The 18,164-nt window shown below is 43.9% G+C and overlaps 4 protein-coding genes across 8 annotated transcripts; all 4 read left to right on the top strand.

Moving 5' to 3' along the window:
• Positions 1,073-6,449, top strand: LOC8067169 (putative disease resistance protein At3g14460). 3 transcript variants are annotated; one of them, XM_021445929.1, is made up of 5 exons: positions 1,073-1,176; positions 1,275-1,396; positions 1,484-1,615; positions 1,766-6,082; positions 6,169-6,449. In XM_021445929.1, exon 4 carries the CDS (start codon positions 2,170-2,172, stop codon positions 6,061-6,063), a length of 3,894 nt encoding a protein of 1,297 aa, XP_021301604.1. In that variant the 5' UTR covers positions 1,073-1,176; positions 1,275-1,396; positions 1,484-1,615; positions 1,766-2,169; the 3' UTR covers positions 6,064-6,082; positions 6,169-6,449. The 3 variants fall into 3 exon arrangements, with proteins under 3 accessions (XP_021301604.1, XP_021301605.1, XP_021301603.1); XM_021445930.1 differs by lacking the exon at positions 1,073-1,176 and having other exon boundaries at positions 1,227-1,396; positions 1,489-1,615; XM_021445928.1 differs by lacking the exon at positions 1,073-1,176 and having other exon boundaries at positions 1,228-1,396.
• Positions 6,407-8,194, top strand: LOC8074845 (disease resistance protein RPS4). The gene is given in 3 exon segments (XM_021445935.1): positions 6,407-6,837; positions 6,839-7,776; positions 7,867-8,194. Coding segments are annotated over 2 exon segments (1,317 nt in total). The 5' UTR covers positions 6,407-6,430; the 3' UTR covers positions 7,749-7,776; positions 7,867-8,194.
• On the top strand, positions 7,927-16,283 carry LOC110429511 (putative disease resistance protein At3g14460). Of its 3 annotated transcripts, none has more exons than XM_021445932.1 (5): positions 7,927-8,001; positions 11,109-11,230; positions 11,318-11,449; positions 11,600-15,916; positions 16,003-16,283. In XM_021445932.1, exon 4 carries the CDS (start codon positions 12,004-12,006, stop codon positions 15,895-15,897), a length of 3,894 nt encoding a protein of 1,297 aa, XP_021301607.1. In that variant the 5' UTR covers positions 7,927-8,001; positions 11,109-11,230; positions 11,318-11,449; positions 11,600-12,003; the 3' UTR covers positions 15,898-15,916; positions 16,003-16,283. The 3 variants fall into 3 exon arrangements, with proteins under 3 accessions (XP_021301607.1, XP_021301606.1, XP_002442761.1); XM_021445931.1 differs by lacking the exon at positions 7,927-8,001 and adding an exon at positions 10,904-11,010; XM_002442716.2 differs by lacking the exon at positions 7,927-8,001 and having other exon boundaries at positions 11,017-11,230; positions 11,323-11,449.
• On the top strand, positions 16,241-18,028 carry LOC110429658 (disease resistance protein RPS4-like). The gene is given in 3 exon segments (XM_021445934.1): positions 16,241-16,671; positions 16,673-17,610; positions 17,701-18,028. Coding segments are annotated over 2 exon segments (1,317 nt in total). The 5' UTR covers positions 16,241-16,264; the 3' UTR covers positions 17,583-17,610; positions 17,701-18,028.

Below are 18,164 nucleotides of genomic sequence, written 5' to 3'. Positions count from 1 at the left end.
GGAGGCCATGCGTCGAGGGACGCGAGCGTGTTGAAGCCTGAGAGTCGCGCTTGGGGAGGTGGAGGCCATGCGTCGAGGGACGCGAGCGTGTTGAAGCCTGGGAGTCGCGTTGAAGCCTGGAAGTGATCATGGCCATCAGATTGAGTTGAGGTCTATGAGCAATTATTTTGTAGCCCTTGATTTTAACAGAGATAATTTACTGTGTACATTTTAATTTTACTAGGTGCACAATGGTTGAAGGCTCTCAGTGGAAAAGGTTTTACTTGGGGATCTAATATAATTCTAATTGATCCATTATAGTAGAGATTTTACATTTGGGTCTCCTGTTGGAATAGCCTTATTCAAGCAGAAGAAGGGGACTGCGCAGCCATTGTTCCTGCTGCTCTGCTTCAAACGAGCGATGAAGACAGTTAGTTACCGAGTCCAAAACCGCAATATCCGTTCCTGTTCTGTTCAGCATTTCCCCGTCCCCCGTTCGGCCATTCTCTTGTGTTGTGTTCCAGCACCGGCGCCGCACAAGACGGCTGAACGCTGAACCCTCCATGTTGCCGGGGTTGCCGGAGTCAGGTCTCGCCGCCTCGGAGATTACTTTTACTGCGGCAGCTGCGGCGCGCGCCGGCCGTGCTCAAGGGAGGAACCGACCACACGGCAGAGGAAGGGGAGGAGAGGCGACACAGGCACCACAGCCCCTAGTACAGCAGCACCGACGAGCAGTAGCATAGGCGTCAAGGCTGATTCCTTTCACAAAGAAGCAGCAGTACTAGTGCAAGACACTGTCAGTGGTCAGTCAAAATTTTTCTATCCTTTTGTGTTTTGATCAGTTCTTATATGGGTTATGGAATAAAAAAAAAAATCATCTTATGTGATTTTCCATGTGAGAGGTGACCACATTCCACCCTTTCCTGGATACAGGTGAGGTGGCCGTATGTGCGCCTTGCTTTTCGTTTGGGCTATGTTTTCCAACGAGTTGTTTAGGTAGTGTTTGAGTTGCAAAACTGCTGATGACGTTTTTGATGAATTCATAGACCTTGTCTACTCTGTGTTCGCCTTCATTCATTTATTGCAAGGGGGGATATGGTTGAACCGTTCCTTTCTCAAGGATAGAAACCTAGTGAAGCTACCCAGAAGCTTCCTTTGTCTGTGTTTATGCTGACTAGTACTTCACACCAAATGCAGGTCCCAACAAACTCCTATTTCAGAGAAGTCCCAATCGATAGACCTTGTCTACTCCTCTTTCTCCACCTTCCAATTTCCTTTCTTCTTCCTTTTCCCAGCAAGCAGCAGAAGGCCAGCAGCACCATCGGTGTCCTCACCGTGAAACTGCAGAACAGATCATCACCAGCAATCTCTTAATAAAAAGATCATCACCAGGAATCAGCACTGCCAAGCTTTTCCGGTATTGTTCCTTGCTTCTTCCTTTCCCTCCTTCGCTGCCAGCGTATATACCTTATTCTTGGCTGACTGCCTGTTTGTTCTCTTGAAGTGCAGTGCTTGTTCCAGAGTCCCGTCCACCACTCCGGCCACCTCGTGCTCCTTGTCAACACTGGCTCCAGCAACTCTGCTCCCAGCGCCCTTGATTTTTTTTACTTGGTGTAACTTCATCCCGCAAAACCATGTAAGATCACCAATCTCCTTAGTTTGTTGTGCTAACTTGTTAGTAGCTATTTCATTCTGTGTGCTGTAGCACATGAGAAAGAAAAATAATCAATTTGTCTTCCATTTTCCCAATCAGAATCACTAATTCTATGCGTCTTCTTAATTCCAGGTTTTCTTCATTCCGTTGTTGTCCTTATCAGTAACTTGCCTTCTGCAGAAGCACCTCGTCCATACATAAAAAAGAAAACAGCTTCCATTGTCCATCCATTCATCTTTCTTTTCCTGTTTAATCTTTCTCTTCGCCACCAGACCCTTGCACCCTGCATCTTCAACTTATTCATTTCACTCCTACGACAAAAAAAAAGAAAGAAAAAATAGAAAACCCCAAAAAAGGAAGGAAAAAAGATATTAATTGTACTCTTTGCTTGTTTCCCATCATTTACATTTCCAAGAAAAACACAATCATTTCGTGCCATTGCCAATCAATTGTCCTCTTCTTTTCACCTGGAAATATTCATCCAAGATCTCTCCAGTCCACACCCACAAAGGAGAAGCACAAACCACTCCAATTCCATGGCAGACTTGGCACTCGCTGGGTTAAGGTGGGCAGCATCGCCCATTTTCAACAAGCTTCTTAACGAAGCTTCAGCTTACCTCAGTGTGGACATGGTGCGTGAGCTCCAAAAACTAGAAGCCACCGTCCTGCCACAATTTGATCTGGTGATTCAAGCAGCAGAGAAGAGCCCCCATAAGGGCAAGCTCGAGGCATGGCTTCGGCGGCTCAAAGAAGCCTTTTATGATGCTGAGGACCTGCTGGACGAGCATGAGTACAATCTCCTCAAGCGCAAGGCCAAGAGCGGAAAAGATCCCCTGCTAGGAGAGGATGAAACCTCCTCCATTGCATCAACAATCATGAAGCCTTTTCATACTGCTAAGAGCAAGGCACGCAACTTGCTCCCTGAGAATAGAAGGCTAATTAGCAAGATGAATGAGATCAAAGCTATCCTAACAGAAGCCAAGGAGCTTCGGGATCTTCTTAGCATAGCACCTGGAAATACTACAGGTTTAGGGTGGCCAGCTGTACCAGCAACCATTGTTCCTCCAACCACAGTGACATCACTTTCCACATCAAAGGTTTTCGGTCGTGACAAGGATCGCGATCGTATATTAGATTTTCTTCTTGGCAAGACAGCAGCTGACGAGGCAAGTTCGACTAGGTACTCCAGTTTGGCCATTATTGGTGCGGGCGGAATGGGGAAGTCCACCTTAGTGCAGTATGTCTACAATGACAAGAGGATAGAAGAAGGCTTTGATATCAGGATGTGGGTCTGCATCTCACGCAAGCTTGATGTCCGTCGTCACACAAGGGAGATTATTGAGTCTGCAACAAATGGGGAGTGCCCATGTATTGATAATCTTGATACTCTCCAGTGCAAATTACGTGACATACTGCAGAAGTCACAGAAATTCCTACTTGTCTTGGATGATGTTTGGTTCGAAAAATCAGACAGCGAGACAGAGTGGTTTCAGCTCCTGGATCCATTTGTCTCTAAACAGATGGGAAGCAAAGTTTTGGTGACTTCTCGGCGTGAAACACTTCCGGCCGCTGTTTTCTGTGATCAACAACAAGTTGTTCATTTGGAAAAAATGGATGATGCCAATTTCTTGGCACTCTTCAAACACCATGCTTTCTCTGGAGCAAAAATTGGAGATCAACTTTTGCACAATAAGCTGGAACATACTGCAGTGGAGATTGCTAAAAGGCTTGGACAATGTCCTTTGGCAGCAAAAGTTCTTGGTTCCCGGTTGAGCACAAAAAAAGATACTGCTGAATGGAAAGGTGCTCTAAAGCTCAGAGATTTAAGTGAGCCCTTCACAGTTCTCTTGTGGAGTTACAAGAAGTTAGATCCACGTCTGCAGAGGTGCTTCTTGTATTGCAGCTTATTCCCAAAAGGTCATAAATATAAACCTGATGAGTTGGTTCACCTTTGGGTGGCAGAAGGGCTTGTTGGTTCATGTAATTTGAGTAGCATGACAATAGAAGATGTCGGGAGGGATTATTTCAATGAGATGCTCTCTGGGTCTTTCTTTCAATTGGTTTCTGAAACAGAGTATTATTCATACTATATCATGCACGACATCCTTCATGATTTGGCACAGTCACTCTCTGTAGAAGACTGCTTCAGATTAGAAGAGGATAATATCAGAGAAGTACCATGCACTGTTCGACATCTCTCTCTTCAGGTTGAGAGTTTGCAAAAGCATAAGCAAATTATCTACAAGCTACAGAATTTACGCACTATCATCTGCATTGATCCACTAATGGATGATGCAAGCGATATTTTTGATCAGATGCTGCGGAACCAGAAGAAGTTACGTGTATTGTATTTGTCATTTTACAACAGTAGTAAGTTGCCTGAATCTATTGGTAGGCTGAAGCACCTTCGGTATTTGAACCTTATCAGAACGTTAATTTCTGAATTGCCTAGATCATTATGTACTCTTTACCACTTGCAGTTACTTCAGTTAAGCCTAACGGTGGAGAGGTTGCCTGACAAGCTTTGCAACTTAAGTAAGTTGCGACATATGGGGGCGTACAAGGAGTACCCACATGCCTTGATGGAAAAATCTATTCATCAAATTCCCAATATAGGCAAGCTAATTTCGCTACAACACATGCATACCTTTTCTGTGCAAAAGAAGCAAGGATACGAGTTGTGGCAGCTGAAGGACTTGAATGAGCTTGGTGGCAGTTTAAAAGTAGAAAATCTTGAGAATGTTTCAGAAAAAGAAGAAGCCTTAGAGTCCATGCTCTATAAGAAGAATCGCCTTAAAAAGTTGCGGCTTGCCTGGAGTAGCGAGAAGGGAATGGATGCAGTGGATACTTTACATCTGGATGTTCTAGAAGGTCTGAGACCGTCACCCCAACTTAGTGGCCTCACAATCAAAGGCTACAAATCTGGCACATATCCAAGGTGGTTACTTGAGCCATCCTATTTTGAAAATTTGGAATGTTTAAAGCTTAATTGCTGCACTTTGTTAGAAGGCCTACCACCTAATACTGAGCTCCTACGGCATTGCACTAGGCTGTGTCTAAAAAATGTTCCAAAATTGAAGATTTTATCTTGTCTTCCAGCAATGCTTACAAAATTGTCAATTGAGACGTGCCCACTGCTTATGTTTGTCTCCAAAAATGAGCTCGACCAGCATGATTTGAGGGAAAATATAATGAAGACAGAGGACCTGGCATCTAAACTTGCATCAATGTGGGAGGTCAATTCAGGATCAAATATTAGGGAAGTACTTGCAGAGGACTATTCATCCCTGAAGCAGTTGACAACGCAGATGGGTGATGATATATCACAACATCTTCAAATTATTGAAAGTGGCCTAGAGGAAGGAGGAGATATAATATTGGAGAAAGAAAATATGATCAAGGCATGGCTTTTTTGCCATGAGCAGAGGATAACAGTCATTTATGGAAGGACCATGGAGCTGCCACTGGTTCTACCATCAGGAATACGTGAACTTTATCTTTCTTCATGCAGTATTACAGATGAAGCTTTAGCTATTTGCCTTGGTGGCCTCACTTCATTGACAACGTTAATGCTGGAATATAATATGGCATTAACTGCACTTCCTTCAGAAGAGGTGTTTGAGCATTTGACAAAGCTTGACTTGTTGGCTGTAAGAGGTTGTTGGTGTCTCAGATCACTGGGGGGCTCACATGCTGCTCCATCTCTTTCCAGACTTTATTGTATTGATTGCCCTTCTTTAGATCTGGCAGGTGCAGCAGAATCTATGTCATTCAACCTTGCTGGAGACCTCTACATATGTGGCTGCATTCTGGCAGCCGATTCGTTCATTAATGGCTTGCCACACCTGAAATCTCTTTCCATTGCATGTTGCAGAAGCTTCCCGTCCTTATCGATTGGCCACCTGACCTCCCTTGAATCATTATCTCTACTTCGTCTCCCCGATCTGTGCTCTCTTGAAGGCTTGTCTTCCTGGCAACTTGATAGCCTAAGTTTGATAGATGTTCCAAACCTCACTGCCAAGTGCATCTCACAGTTTCGTGTCCAGAAATGGCTCAGCGTTAGTAGTTTCGTACTGCTCAACCAGATGCTCAAGGCTGAAGGGTTTATAGTCCCACCAAATCTTGGTCTTCATGTTTGCAAGGAGCCGTCAGCTTCATTTGGAGAATGTGCAAATCTCTTATCTGTCAAGCACCTGGACATTTGGGATTGCAAAATGGAGTCCCTGCCAGGAAATCTAAAATTTCTCTCCAGTCTGGAGAGTCTTGATATCGGCATTTGCCCCAACATAACATCTTTACCAGTTCTGCCATCCTCCCTCCAGCGCATAACTATATATGGTTGTGACGACTTGAAGAAGAACTGCCGAGAGCCTGATGGAGAAAGCTGGCCACAGATTTCACACATCCGCTGGAAGCACTTCTATGAATGATCTTCAACGAAATGAGGAGGTATAGGTTCTGCTGATTCATTATCCAGCACAATGAATAAGGTTTCCAATATTTTATATTTTAAAAACATTTCATGTTGTAAACAGGCACCTCGACCTCAAGGTCACCCTGGCACAAGCACAACACGACACTGACTCGCCACCCAGTTCAAGTCAGAAGCCAATCCGTTGCAGATGCTGTCCCCTCGGTTCTCTGTTTGGTGACTGTGCACAGTCCACAGTTGGGACTTGCGAGGCAGGTGGAAAATATTCCAAAATTGTCAAAATTGAAAATTGCCAATCCGTTGCAGATTTCACACATCCGCTAGAAAATGTTCCAAAATTGAAAATATTACCTTGTCTTCCAGCAATGCTTACAAAATTGTCAATTCAGACGTGCCCACTGCTTATGTTTGTCTCCAAAAATGAGCTCGACCAGCATGGTTCGAGGGGAAATATAATGAAGACAGAGGACCTGGCATCTAAACTTGCATCAATGTGGGAGGTCAATTCAGGATTTAATATTACGGAAGTACTTGTAGAGGACTATTCATCCCTGAAGCAGTTGACAACGCAGATGGGTGATGATATATCACAACATCTTCAAATTATTGAAAGTGGCCTAGAGGAAGGAGGAGATATAATATCAGACAAAGAAAATATGATCAAGGCATGGCTTTTTTGCCATGAGCAGAGGATAAGAGTCCTTTATGGAAGGACCATGGAGCTGCCACTGGTTGTACCATTTGGACTTGTTGGTCTTGTTCTTTCTTCATGCAGATGAAGCTTTAGCTATTTGCCTTGGTGGCCTCACTTCATTTACAAGGTTAAGACTGGAATATAATATGGCATTATCTGCACTTCCATCAGAAGAGGTGTTTGAGCATTTGATCAAGCTTGACTGGTTGACTATAAGAGGTTGTTGGTGTCTCAGATCACTGGGGGGCTTAAGTGCTGCTCCATATCTTTCCAGATTTTATTGTATTGATTGCCCTTCTTTAGATCTGGCACGTGGAGCAGAATTTATGTCATTCAACCTTGCTGGAGAGCTCCACATATGTGGCTGCATTCTTGCAGCTGATTCATTCATTAATGGCTTGGCACACCTGAAATCTCTTATCATTATGTGTTGCAGAACCTCCCCGTCCTTATCGATTGGCCACCTGACCTCCCTTGAATCATTAGATCTAATTCATCTCCCCGATCTGTGCTCTCTTGAAGGCTTGTCTTCCTGGCAACTTCAATACCTAAGTTTGATAGATGTTCCAAACCTTACTACCAAGTGCATCTCACAGTTTCGTGTCCAGCAATTGCTCGTCGTTAGTAGTTTCGTACTGCTCAACTTGATGCTCAAGGCTGAAGGGTTTATAGTCCCACCGAACCTTATTCTTCGTTATTGCAACGAGGCGTCAGCTTCCTTTGGAGAATGTGCAAATCTCTTATCTGTCAAGCACCTGTACTTTTGGCAATGCAAAATGGAGTTCCTGCCAGGAAATCTAAAATTTCTCTCAAGTCTGGAGAGTCTTGATATCCGCCATTGCCCCAACATAACATCTTTACCAGTTCTTCCATCCTCCCTCCAGCGCATAAGTCTATATGGTTGTGACGACTTGAGGAAGAACTGCCGAGAGCCTGATGGAGAAAGCTGGCCACAGATTTCACACATCCGCTGGAAGCACTTCGATTAATATTGCCACTTGAAAGAAATGAGAGAAGGTATAGCATGTTCCACTGATTCATTCTCCAGCACAATGAATAAGGTCTCCAATATTTTATTTAAAACATTTCATTCCATGCTCTAAACAGACACCTCGTGGTGACCCCAACGCCGCTGCGCCCTCGTCTCTGCAGACTCACCACCCAGCTGAAGTCGATCAGAAGCCGATCTGTTGGTGATGCCGTCCCCTTGGTTCTCTGTTTGGCGACCCTCCACAGTCCACGGTTGGTACTTGCGAGGAACGCAGGTGGTTCCATTTATATCATTTCACTTGTACTGTTATTCCTTGATTATGAATAATGGGCCTTGCTATGGTACATCTAAAAAACTATGAACCGTCGATCTGAATAGCAATTGTCAAATATTACCTCAGAAGGAAAATACCTTCGTATTATGTATATAATATGCATGCATGATCTTACTTTCCTAACATGATCTTAGGTTTTTAATAACATGGACATGGACACACGATGGGGGGACATAGTTCACACATGCGCAACCATTTTATTTTATTGTGTATATAATAACACAATGATTTATAATAGCTAACCCAAAATGATTTTGTAAAATTTATTTAATTAATTTGTTGGAACGTGACGATGAGAAATTTAAATTCATTTTGTTTTCGACATTATAAAAAGGTAAAGCTTATTCAATCCATAGTGTACATGATTGTAATGTAATATTTTTTTAAGTTGTAACGTGACCATGCCCAATTAATAAGAAACGTAAAATAGCATGTCTTGGAAAGTTGAATTTTGACTAAAAACCATCTTGCCCGATGGTCTTCCATGAAGTTGTAGTCGTTGGTTGCAATCAAAAGGAAACAAATTGCATGTAGACATGTAAATAAACGGAAACAATATGTTATTTATTTTTCTTTTTACTACTTACTTTATTTCTTCTAATATTCAACGTCTCGGATTTATTTGAACTCTTACCTCTTACTAGGTAAGAGTTATACCTTAGCAACGCCCATAAATAATTGCTTACATGTATTCCTATGATAGAATGAGTCTCTAATAAATAACTTATGATGATACAAAATGTGGCTATGGTTTTTATTTTTCGTGAGGCGAACTGGAGTCTGGAATATTTCTTTCCTTTATCTTTTTTAATTAAAAAGAAAAAATAAACAGTTGCTATCACGTGTTTCTAAATTCAAAAATGTGCTTCCGTTCTCTTGTTCTTGTTGCTGGTATTTGATATCCCTTTGTAAATGATCTGTCATGTGGTCTCTATGTTCTTTTATATTTTTTGTAGCTTCATTGAACCTCCACACAATTTATTTGAGCTTTTTCCTTGTGTGCCATTATAAACGATGGTCTCTTTCTACATGCTATTAAAAAATTAGAACGGCGATGCAGCCAAATCTATCTTTAGCTCAGTCATGCAAACTTATCATTTTTTGTAGTAATGATGCCCTGGAGGCAGGGGCTGAAGACAGAAGGTCAAACCTGTGCGATGTGCATGCCTCTAAAGGCTCGAAGCCATTGTAGTAGATGGGGACAGGCTTGTTATCAAGCAGGCGCCTGAACTCGTCCTCCTGGATGCACTTCTCTCCCTAATCCCCGCAACAGATTGGAACTGCTCATCCAAGGTCATCACTGCCACGCCCCCACGAGATCCTCGGCGGTCGGGACAACGGCGGCGGCGGAATAGGAGGCATCGGGGCCATTTCAGGTGCCAACGTGGAGTCCATGGCAGCAACGTCGGAGGGGAGCAAAGGATTTGACAAGGCCGTGCCAAGCATTTGCACGAACACCCCGTGCGCGTAGTGTGCTATCTCAAGACTACCTAGCTTTCCACCAGCGTGAGCAGCAGCTCCTCCGAGACCTCGCAACTGCACCCAACCAATCCCACCAATGTGTCCGTCTCGCCTTCCTCCGCCGCCGGCCGGGTCGCTGTGACCGCGCCTCCGCTGCCGCTACCGCCCCTAGCCGGGGTCTGTCGTCGACCTTCACAGCCACCGAAGCTCTGCAGGAGCCAAGCCCTCAGCCGCAGCCCCTAGTTCCTCCGTCGATCCCGTGCCACCTCGCCGCCGGGAACGGTAGCAGGGATCGAATCCTGCCTGTCACGCTTGGGGAGGTGGAGGCCGTGCGTCGAGGGACGCGAGCGTGTTGAAGCCTGGGAGTCGCGTTGAAGCCTGGAAGTGATCATGGCCATCAGATTGAGTTGAGGTCTATGAGCAATTATTTTGTAGCCCTTGATTTTAACAGAGACAATTTACTGTGTACATTTTAATTTTACTAGGTGCACAATGGTTGAAGGCTCTCAGTGGAAAAGGTTTTACTTGGGGATCTAATATAATTCTAATTGATCCATTATAGTAGAGATTTTACATTTGGGTCTCCTGTTGGAATAGCCTTATTCAAGCAGAAGAAGGGGACTGTGCAGCCGTTGTTCCTGCTGCTCTAACTTCAAACGAGCGATGAAGACGATGTGGGGCGGCCCAAATAGATGAGTTACTTACCCAGTCCAATACCGCAATATCCGTTCCTGTTCTGTTCAGCATTTCCCCGTCCGCCGTTCGGCCATTCTCCTGTGTCGTGTTCCAGCGCCGGCACCGCACAAGACGGCCGAACGCTGAACCCTCCATGTCGCCGGTGTTGCCGGAGTTAGGTCTCGCCACCTCGGAGATTACTTTTACTGCGGAAGCTGCGGGGCGTGCCGGCCGTGCTCAAGGCAGGAACCGACCACGGCAGAGGATTCAGGAAGGGGAGGAGAGGCGACACAGGCACCACAGCCCTAGTACAGCAGCACCGACGAGCAGTAGCATAGGCGTCAAGGCTGATTCCTTTCACAAAGAAGCAGCAGTACTAGTGCAAGAGACTGGTCAGTGGTCAGTCAAAATTTGTCTATCCTTTTGTGTTTTGATCAGTTCTTATATGGGTTATGGAATAAAAAAAATCATCTTATGTGATTTTCCATGTGAGAGGTGACCACATTCCACCGTTTCCTGGATACAGGTGAGGTGGCCGTATGTGCGCCTTGCTTTTCATTTGGGCTGTGTTTTCCTACGAGTTGTTTAGGCAGTGTTTGAGTTGCAAAACTGCTGATAACGTTTTTGATGAATTCATAGACCTTGTCTACTCTGTGTTCGCCTTCATTCATTTATTGCAAGGGGGGATATGGTTGAACCGTTCCTTTCTCAAGGATAGAAACCTAGTGAAGCTACCCAGAAGCTTCCTTTGTCTGTGTTTATGCTGACTAGTACTTCACACCAAATGCAGGTCCCAACAAACTCCTATTTCAGAGAAGTCCCAATCGATAGACCTTGTCTACTCCTCTTTCTCCACCTTCCAATTTCCTTTCTTCTTCCTTTTCCCAGCAAGCAGCAGAAGGCCAGCAGCACCATCGGTGTCCTCACCGTGAAACTGCAGAACAGATCATCACCAGCAATCTCTTAATAAAAAGATCATCACCAGGAATCAGCACTGCCAAGCTTTTCCGGTATTGTTCCTTGCTTCTTCCTTTCCCTCCTTCGCTGCCAGCGTATATACCTTATTCTTGGCTGACTGCCTGTTTGTTCTCTTGAAGTGCAGTGCTTGTTCCAGAGTCCCGTCCACCACTCCGGCCACCTCGTGCTCCTTGTCAACACTGGCTCCAGCAACTCTGCTCCCAGCGCCCTTGATTTTTTTTACTTGGTGTAACTTCATCCCGCAAAACCATGTAAGATCACCAATCTCCTTAGTTTGTTGTGCTAACTTGTTAGTAGCTATTTCATTCTGTGTGCTGTAGCACATGAGAAAGAAAAATAATCAATTTGTCTTCCATTTTCCCAATCAGAATCACTAATTCTATGCGTCTTCTTAATTCCAGGTTTTCTTCATTCCGTTGTTGTCCTTATCAGTAACTTGCCTTCTGCAGAAGCACCTCGTCCATACATAAAAAAGAAAACAGCTTCCATTGTCCATCCATTCATCTTTCTTTTCCTGTTTAATCTTTCTCTTCGCCACCAGACCCTTGCACCCTGCATCTTCAACTTATTCATTTCACTCCTACGACAAAAAAAAAGAAAGAAAAAATAGAAAACCCCAAAAAAGGAAGGAAAAAAGATATTAATTGTACTCTTTGCTTGTTTCCCATCATTTACATTTCCAAGAAAAACACAATCATTTCGTGCCATTGCCAATCAATTGTCCTCTTCTTTTCACCTGGAAATATTCATCCAAGATCTCTCCAGTCCACACCCACAAAGGAGAAGCACAAACCACTCCAATTCCATGGCAGACTTGGCACTCGCTGGGTTAAGGTGGGCAGCATCGCCCATTTTCAACAAGCTTCTTAACGAAGCTTCAGCTTACCTCAGTGTGGACATGGTGCGTGAGCTCCAAAAACTAGAAGCCACCGTCCTGCCACAATTTGATCTGGTGATTCAAGCAGCAGAGAAGAGCCCCCATAAGGGCAAGCTCGAGGCATGGCTTCGGCGGCTCAAAGAAGCCTTTTATGATGCTGAGGACCTGCTGGACGAGCATGAGTACAATCTCCTCAAGCGCAAGGCCAAGAGCGGAAAAGATCCCCTGCTAGGAGAGGATGAAACCTCCTCCATTGCATCAACAATCATGAAGCCTTTTCATACTGCTAAGAGCAAGGCACGCAACTTGCTCCCTGAGAATAGAAGGCTAATTAGCAAGATGAATGAGATCAAAGCTATCCTAACAGAAGCCAAGGAGCTTCGGGATCTTCTTAGCATAGCACCTGGAAATACTACAGGTTTAGGGTGGCCAGCTGTACCAGCAACCATTGTTCCTCCAACCACAGTGACATCACTTTCCACATCAAAGGTTTTCGGTCGTGACAAGGATCGCGATCGTATATTAGATTTTCTTCTTGGCAAGACAGCAGCTGACGAGGCAAGTTCGACTAGGTACTCCAGTTTGGCCATTATTGGTGCGGGCGGAATGGGGAAGTCCACCTTAGTGCAGTATGTCTACAATGACAAGAGGATAGAAGAAGGCTTTGATATCAGGATGTGGGTCTGCATCTCACGCAAGCTTGATGTCCGTCGTCACACAAGGGAGATTATTGAGTCTGCAACAAATGGGGAGTGCCCATGTATTGATAATCTTGATACTCTCCAGTGCAAATTACGTGACATACTGCAGAAGTCACAGAAATTCCTACTTGTCTTGGATGATGTTTGGTTCGAAAAATCAGACAGCGAGACAGAGTGGTTTCAGCTCCTGGATCCATTTGTCTCTAAACAGATGGGAAGCAAAGTTTTGGTGACTTCTCGGCGTGAAACACTTCCGGCCGCTGTTTTCTGTGATCAACAACAAGTTGTTCATTTGGAAAAAATGGATGATGCCAATTTCTTGGCACTCTTCAAACACCATGCTTTCTCTGGAGCAAAAATTGGAGATCAACTTTTGCACAATAAGCTGGAACATACTGCAGTGGAGATTGCTAAAAGGCTTGGACAATGTCCTTTGGCAGCAAAAGTTCTTGGTTCCCGGTTGAGCACAAAAAAAGATACTGCTGAATGGAAAGGTGCTCTAAAGCTCAGAGATTTAAGTGAGCCCTTCACAGTTCTCTTGTGGAGTTACAAGAAGTTAGATCCACGTCTGCAGAGGTGCTTCTTGTATTGCAGCTTATTCCCAAAAGGTCATAAATATAAACCTGATGAGTTGGTTCACCTTTGGGTGGCAGAAGGGCTTGTTGGTTCATGTAATTTGAGTAGCATGACAATAGAAGATGTCGGGAGGGATTATTTCAATGAGATGCTCTCTGGGTCTTTCTTTCAATTGGTTTCTGAAACAGAGTATTATTCATACTATATCATGCACGACATCCTTCATGATTTGGCACAGTCACTCTCTGTAGAAGACTGCTTCAGATTAGAAGAGGATAATATCAGAGAAGTACCATGCACTGTTCGACATCTCTCTCTTCAGGTTGAGAGTTTGCAAAAGCATAAGCAAATTATCTACAAGCTACAGAATTTACGCACTATCATCTGCATTGATCCACTAATGGATGATGCAAGCGATATTTTTGATCAGATGCTGCGGAACCAGAAGAAGTTACGTGTATTGTATTTGTCATTTTACAACAGTAGTAAGTTGCCTGAATCTATTGGTAGGCTGAAGCACCTTCGGTATTTGAACCTTATCAGAACGTTAATTTCTGAATTGCCTAGATCATTATGTACTCTTTACCACTTGCAGTTACTTCAGTTAAGCCTAACGGTGGAGAGGTTGCCTGACAAGCTTTGCAACTTAAGTAAGTTGCGACATATGGGGGCGTACAAGGAGTACCCACATGCCTTGATGGAAAAATCTATTCATCAAATTCCCAATATAGGCAAGCTAATTTCGCTACAACACATGCATACCTTTTCTGTGCAAAAGAAGCAAGGATACGAGTTGTGGCAGCTGAAGGACTTGAATGAGCTTGGTGGCAGTTTAAAAGTAGAAAATCTTGAGAATGTTTCAGAAAAAGAAGAAGCCTTAGAGTCCATGCTCTATAAGAAGAATCGCCTTAAAAAGTTGCGGCTTGCCTGGAGTAGCGAGAAGGGAATGGATGCAGTGGATACTTTACATCTGGATGTTCTAGAAGGTCTGAGACCGTCACCCCAACTTAGTGGCCTCACAATCAAAGGCTACAAATCTGGCACATATCCAAGGTGGTTACTTGAGCCATCCTATTTTGAAAATTTGGAATGTTTAAAGCTTAATTGCTGCACTTTGTTAGAAGGCCTACCACCTAATACTGAGCTCCTACGGCATTGCACTAGGCTGTGTCTAAAAAATGTTCCAAAATTGAAGATTTTATCTTGTCTTCCAGCAATGCTTACAAAATTGTCAATTGAGACGTGCCCACTGCTTATGTTTGTCTCCAAAAATGAGCTCGACCAGCATGATTTGAGGGAAAATATAATGAAGACAGAGGACCTGGCATCTAAACTTGCATCAATGTGGGAGGTCAATTCAGGATCAAATATTAGGGAAGTACTTGCAGAGGACTATTCATCCCTGAAGCAGTTGACAACGCAGATGGGTGATGATATATCACAACATCTTCAAATTATTGAAAGTGGCCTAGAGGAAGGAGGAGATATAATATTGGAGAAAGAAAATATGATCAAGGCATGGCTTTTTTGCCATGAGCAGAGGATAACAGTCATTTATGGAAGGACCATGGAGCTGCCACTGGTTCTACCATCAGGAATACGTGAACTTTATCTTTCTTCATGCAGTATTACAGATGAAGCTTTAGCTATTTGCCTTGGTGGCCTCACTTCATTGACAACGTTAATGCTGGAATATAATATGGCATTAACTGCACTTCCTTCAGAAGAGGTGTTTGAGCATTTGACAAAGCTTGACTTGTTGGCTGTAAGAGGTTGTTGGTGTCTCAGATCACTGGGGGGCTCACATGCTGCTCCATCTCTTTCCAGACTTTATTGTATTGATTGCCCTTCTTTAGATCTGGCAGGTGCAGCAGAATCTATGTCATTCAACCTTGCTGGAGACCTCTACATATGTGGCTGCATTCTGGCAGCCGATTCGTTCATTAATGGCTTGCCACACCTGAAATCTCTTTCCATTGCATGTTGCAGAAGCTTCCCGTCCTTATCGATTGGCCACCTGACCTCCCTTGAATCATTATCTCTACTTCGTCTCCCCGATCTGTGCTCTCTTGAAGGCTTGTCTTCCTGGCAACTTGATAGCCTAAGTTTGATAGATGTTCCAAACCTCACTGCCAAGTGCATCTCACAGTTTCGTGTCCAGAAATGGCTCAGCGTTAGTAGTTTCGTACTGCTCAACCAGATGCTCAAGGCTGAAGGGTTTATAGTCCCACCAAATCTTGGTCTTCATGTTTGCAAGGAGCCGTCAGCTTCATTTGGAGAATGTGCAAATCTCTTATCTGTCAAGCACCTGGACATTTGGGATTGCAAAATGGAGTCCCTGCCAGGAAATCTAAAATTTCTCTCCAGTCTGGAGAGTCTTGATATCGGCATTTGCCCCAACATAACATCTTTACCAGTTCTGCCATCCTCCCTCCAGCGCATAACTATATATGGTTGTGACGACTTGAAGAAGAACTGCCGAGAGCCTGATGGAGAAAGCTGGCCACAGATTTCACACATCCGCTGGAAGCACTTCTATGAATGATCTTCAACGAAATGAGGAGGTATAGGTTCTGCTGATTCATTATCCAGCACAATGAATAAGGTTTCCAATATTTTATATTTTAAAAACATTTCATGTTGTAAACAGGCACCTCGACCTCAAGGTCACCCTGGCACAAGCACAACACGACACTGACTCGCCACCCAGTTCAAGTCAGAAGCCAATCCGTTGCAGATGCTGTCCCCTCGGTTCTCTGTTTGGTGACTGTGCACAGTCCACAGTTGGGACTTGCGAGGCAGGTGGAAAATATTCCAAAATTGTCAAAATTGAAAATTGCCAATCCGTTGCAGATTTCACACATCCGCTAGAAAATGTTCCAAAATTGAAAATATTACCTTGTCTTCCAGCAATGCTTACAAAATTGTCAATTCAGACGTGCCCACTGCTTATGTTTGTCTCCAAAAATGAGCTCGACCAGCATGGTTCGAGGGGAAATATAATGAAGACAGAGGACCTGGCATCTAAACTTGCATCAATGTGGGAGGTCAATTCAGGATTTAATATTACGGAAGTACTTGTAGAGGACTATTCATCCCTGAAGCAGTTGACAACGCAGATGGGTGATGATATATCACAACATCTTCAAATTATTGAAAGTGGCCTAGAGGAAGGAGGAGATATAATATCAGACAAAGAAAATATGATCAAGGCATGGCTTTTTTGCCATGAGCAGAGGATAAGAGTCCTTTATGGAAGGACCATGGAGCTGCCACTGGTTGTACCATTTGGACTTGTTGGTCTTGTTCTTTCTTCATGCAGATGAAGCTTTAGCTATTTGCCTTGGTGGCCTCACTTCATTTACAAGGTTAAGACTGGAATATAATATGGCATTATCTGCACTTCCATCAGAAGAGGTGTTTGAGCATTTGATCAAGCTTGACTGGTTGACTATAAGAGGTTGTTGGTGTCTCAGATCACTGGGGGGCTTAAGTGCTGCTCCATATCTTTCCAGATTTTATTGTATTGATTGCCCTTCTTTAGATCTGGCACGTGGAGCAGAATTTATGTCATTCAACCTTGCTGGAGAGCTCCACATATGTGGCTGCATTCTTGCAGCTGATTCATTCATTAATGGCTTGGCACACCTGAAATCTCTTATCATTATGTGTTGCAGAACCTCCCCGTCCTTATCGATTGGCCACCTGACCTCCCTTGAATCATTAGATCTAATTCATCTCCCCGATCTGTGCTCTCTTGAAGGCTTGTCTTCCTGGCAACTTCAATACCTAAGTTTGATAGATGTTCCAAACCTTACTACCAAGTGCATCTCACAGTTTCGTGTCCAGCAATTGCTCGTCGTTAGTAGTTTCGTACTGCTCAACTTGATGCTCAAGGCTGAAGGGTTTATAGTCCCACCGAACCTTATTCTTCGTTATTGCAACGAGGCGTCAGCTTCCTTTGGAGAATGTGCAAATCTCTTATCTGTCAAGCACCTGTACTTTTGGCAATGCAAAATGGAGTTCCTGCCAGGAAATCTAAAATTTCTCTCAAGTCTGGAGAGTCTTGATATCCGCCATTGCCCCAACATAACATCTTTACCAGTTCTTCCATCCTCCCTCCAGCGCATAAGTCTATATGGTTGTGACGACTTGAGGAAGAACTGCCGAGAGCCTGATGGAGAAAGCTGGCCACAGATTTCACACATCCGCTGGAAGCACTTCGATTAATATTGCCACTTGAAAGAAATGAGAGAAGGTATAGCATGTTCCACTGATTCATTCTCCAGCACAATGAATAAGGTCTCCAATATTTTATTTAAAACATTTCATTCCATGCTCTAAACAGACACCTCGTGGTGACCCCAACGCCGCTGCGCCCTCGTCTCTGCAGACTCACCACCCAGCTGAAGTCGATCAGAAGCCGATCTGTTGGTGATGCCGTCCCCTTGGTTCTCTGTTTGGCGACCCTCCACAGTCCACGGTTGGTACTTGCGAGGAACGCAGGTGGTTCCATTTATATCATTTCACTTGTACTGTTATTCCTTGATTATGAATAATGGGCCTTGCTATGGTACATCTAAAAAACTATGAACCGTCGATCTGAATAGCAATTGTCAAATATTACCTCAGAAGGAAAATACCTTCGTATTATGTATATAATATGCATGCATGATCTTACTTTCCTAACATGATCTTAGGTTTTTAATAACATGGACATGGACACACGATGGGGGGACATAGTTCACACATGCGCAACCATTTTATTTTATTGTGTATATAATAACACAATGATTTATAATAGCTAACCCA

This window comes from Sorghum bicolor, chromosome 8 (genome assembly GCF_000003195.3).
Source record: "Sorghum bicolor cultivar BTx623 chromosome 8, Sorghum_bicolor_NCBIv3, whole genome shotgun sequence".
Classification (NCBI taxonomy): Eukaryota; Viridiplantae; Streptophyta; class Magnoliopsida; order Poales; family Poaceae; genus Sorghum; species Sorghum bicolor.
The sequence above is the reverse complement of the archived record's forward strand: the minus strand, read 5'-3'. Positions and strand labels throughout refer to the sequence as shown.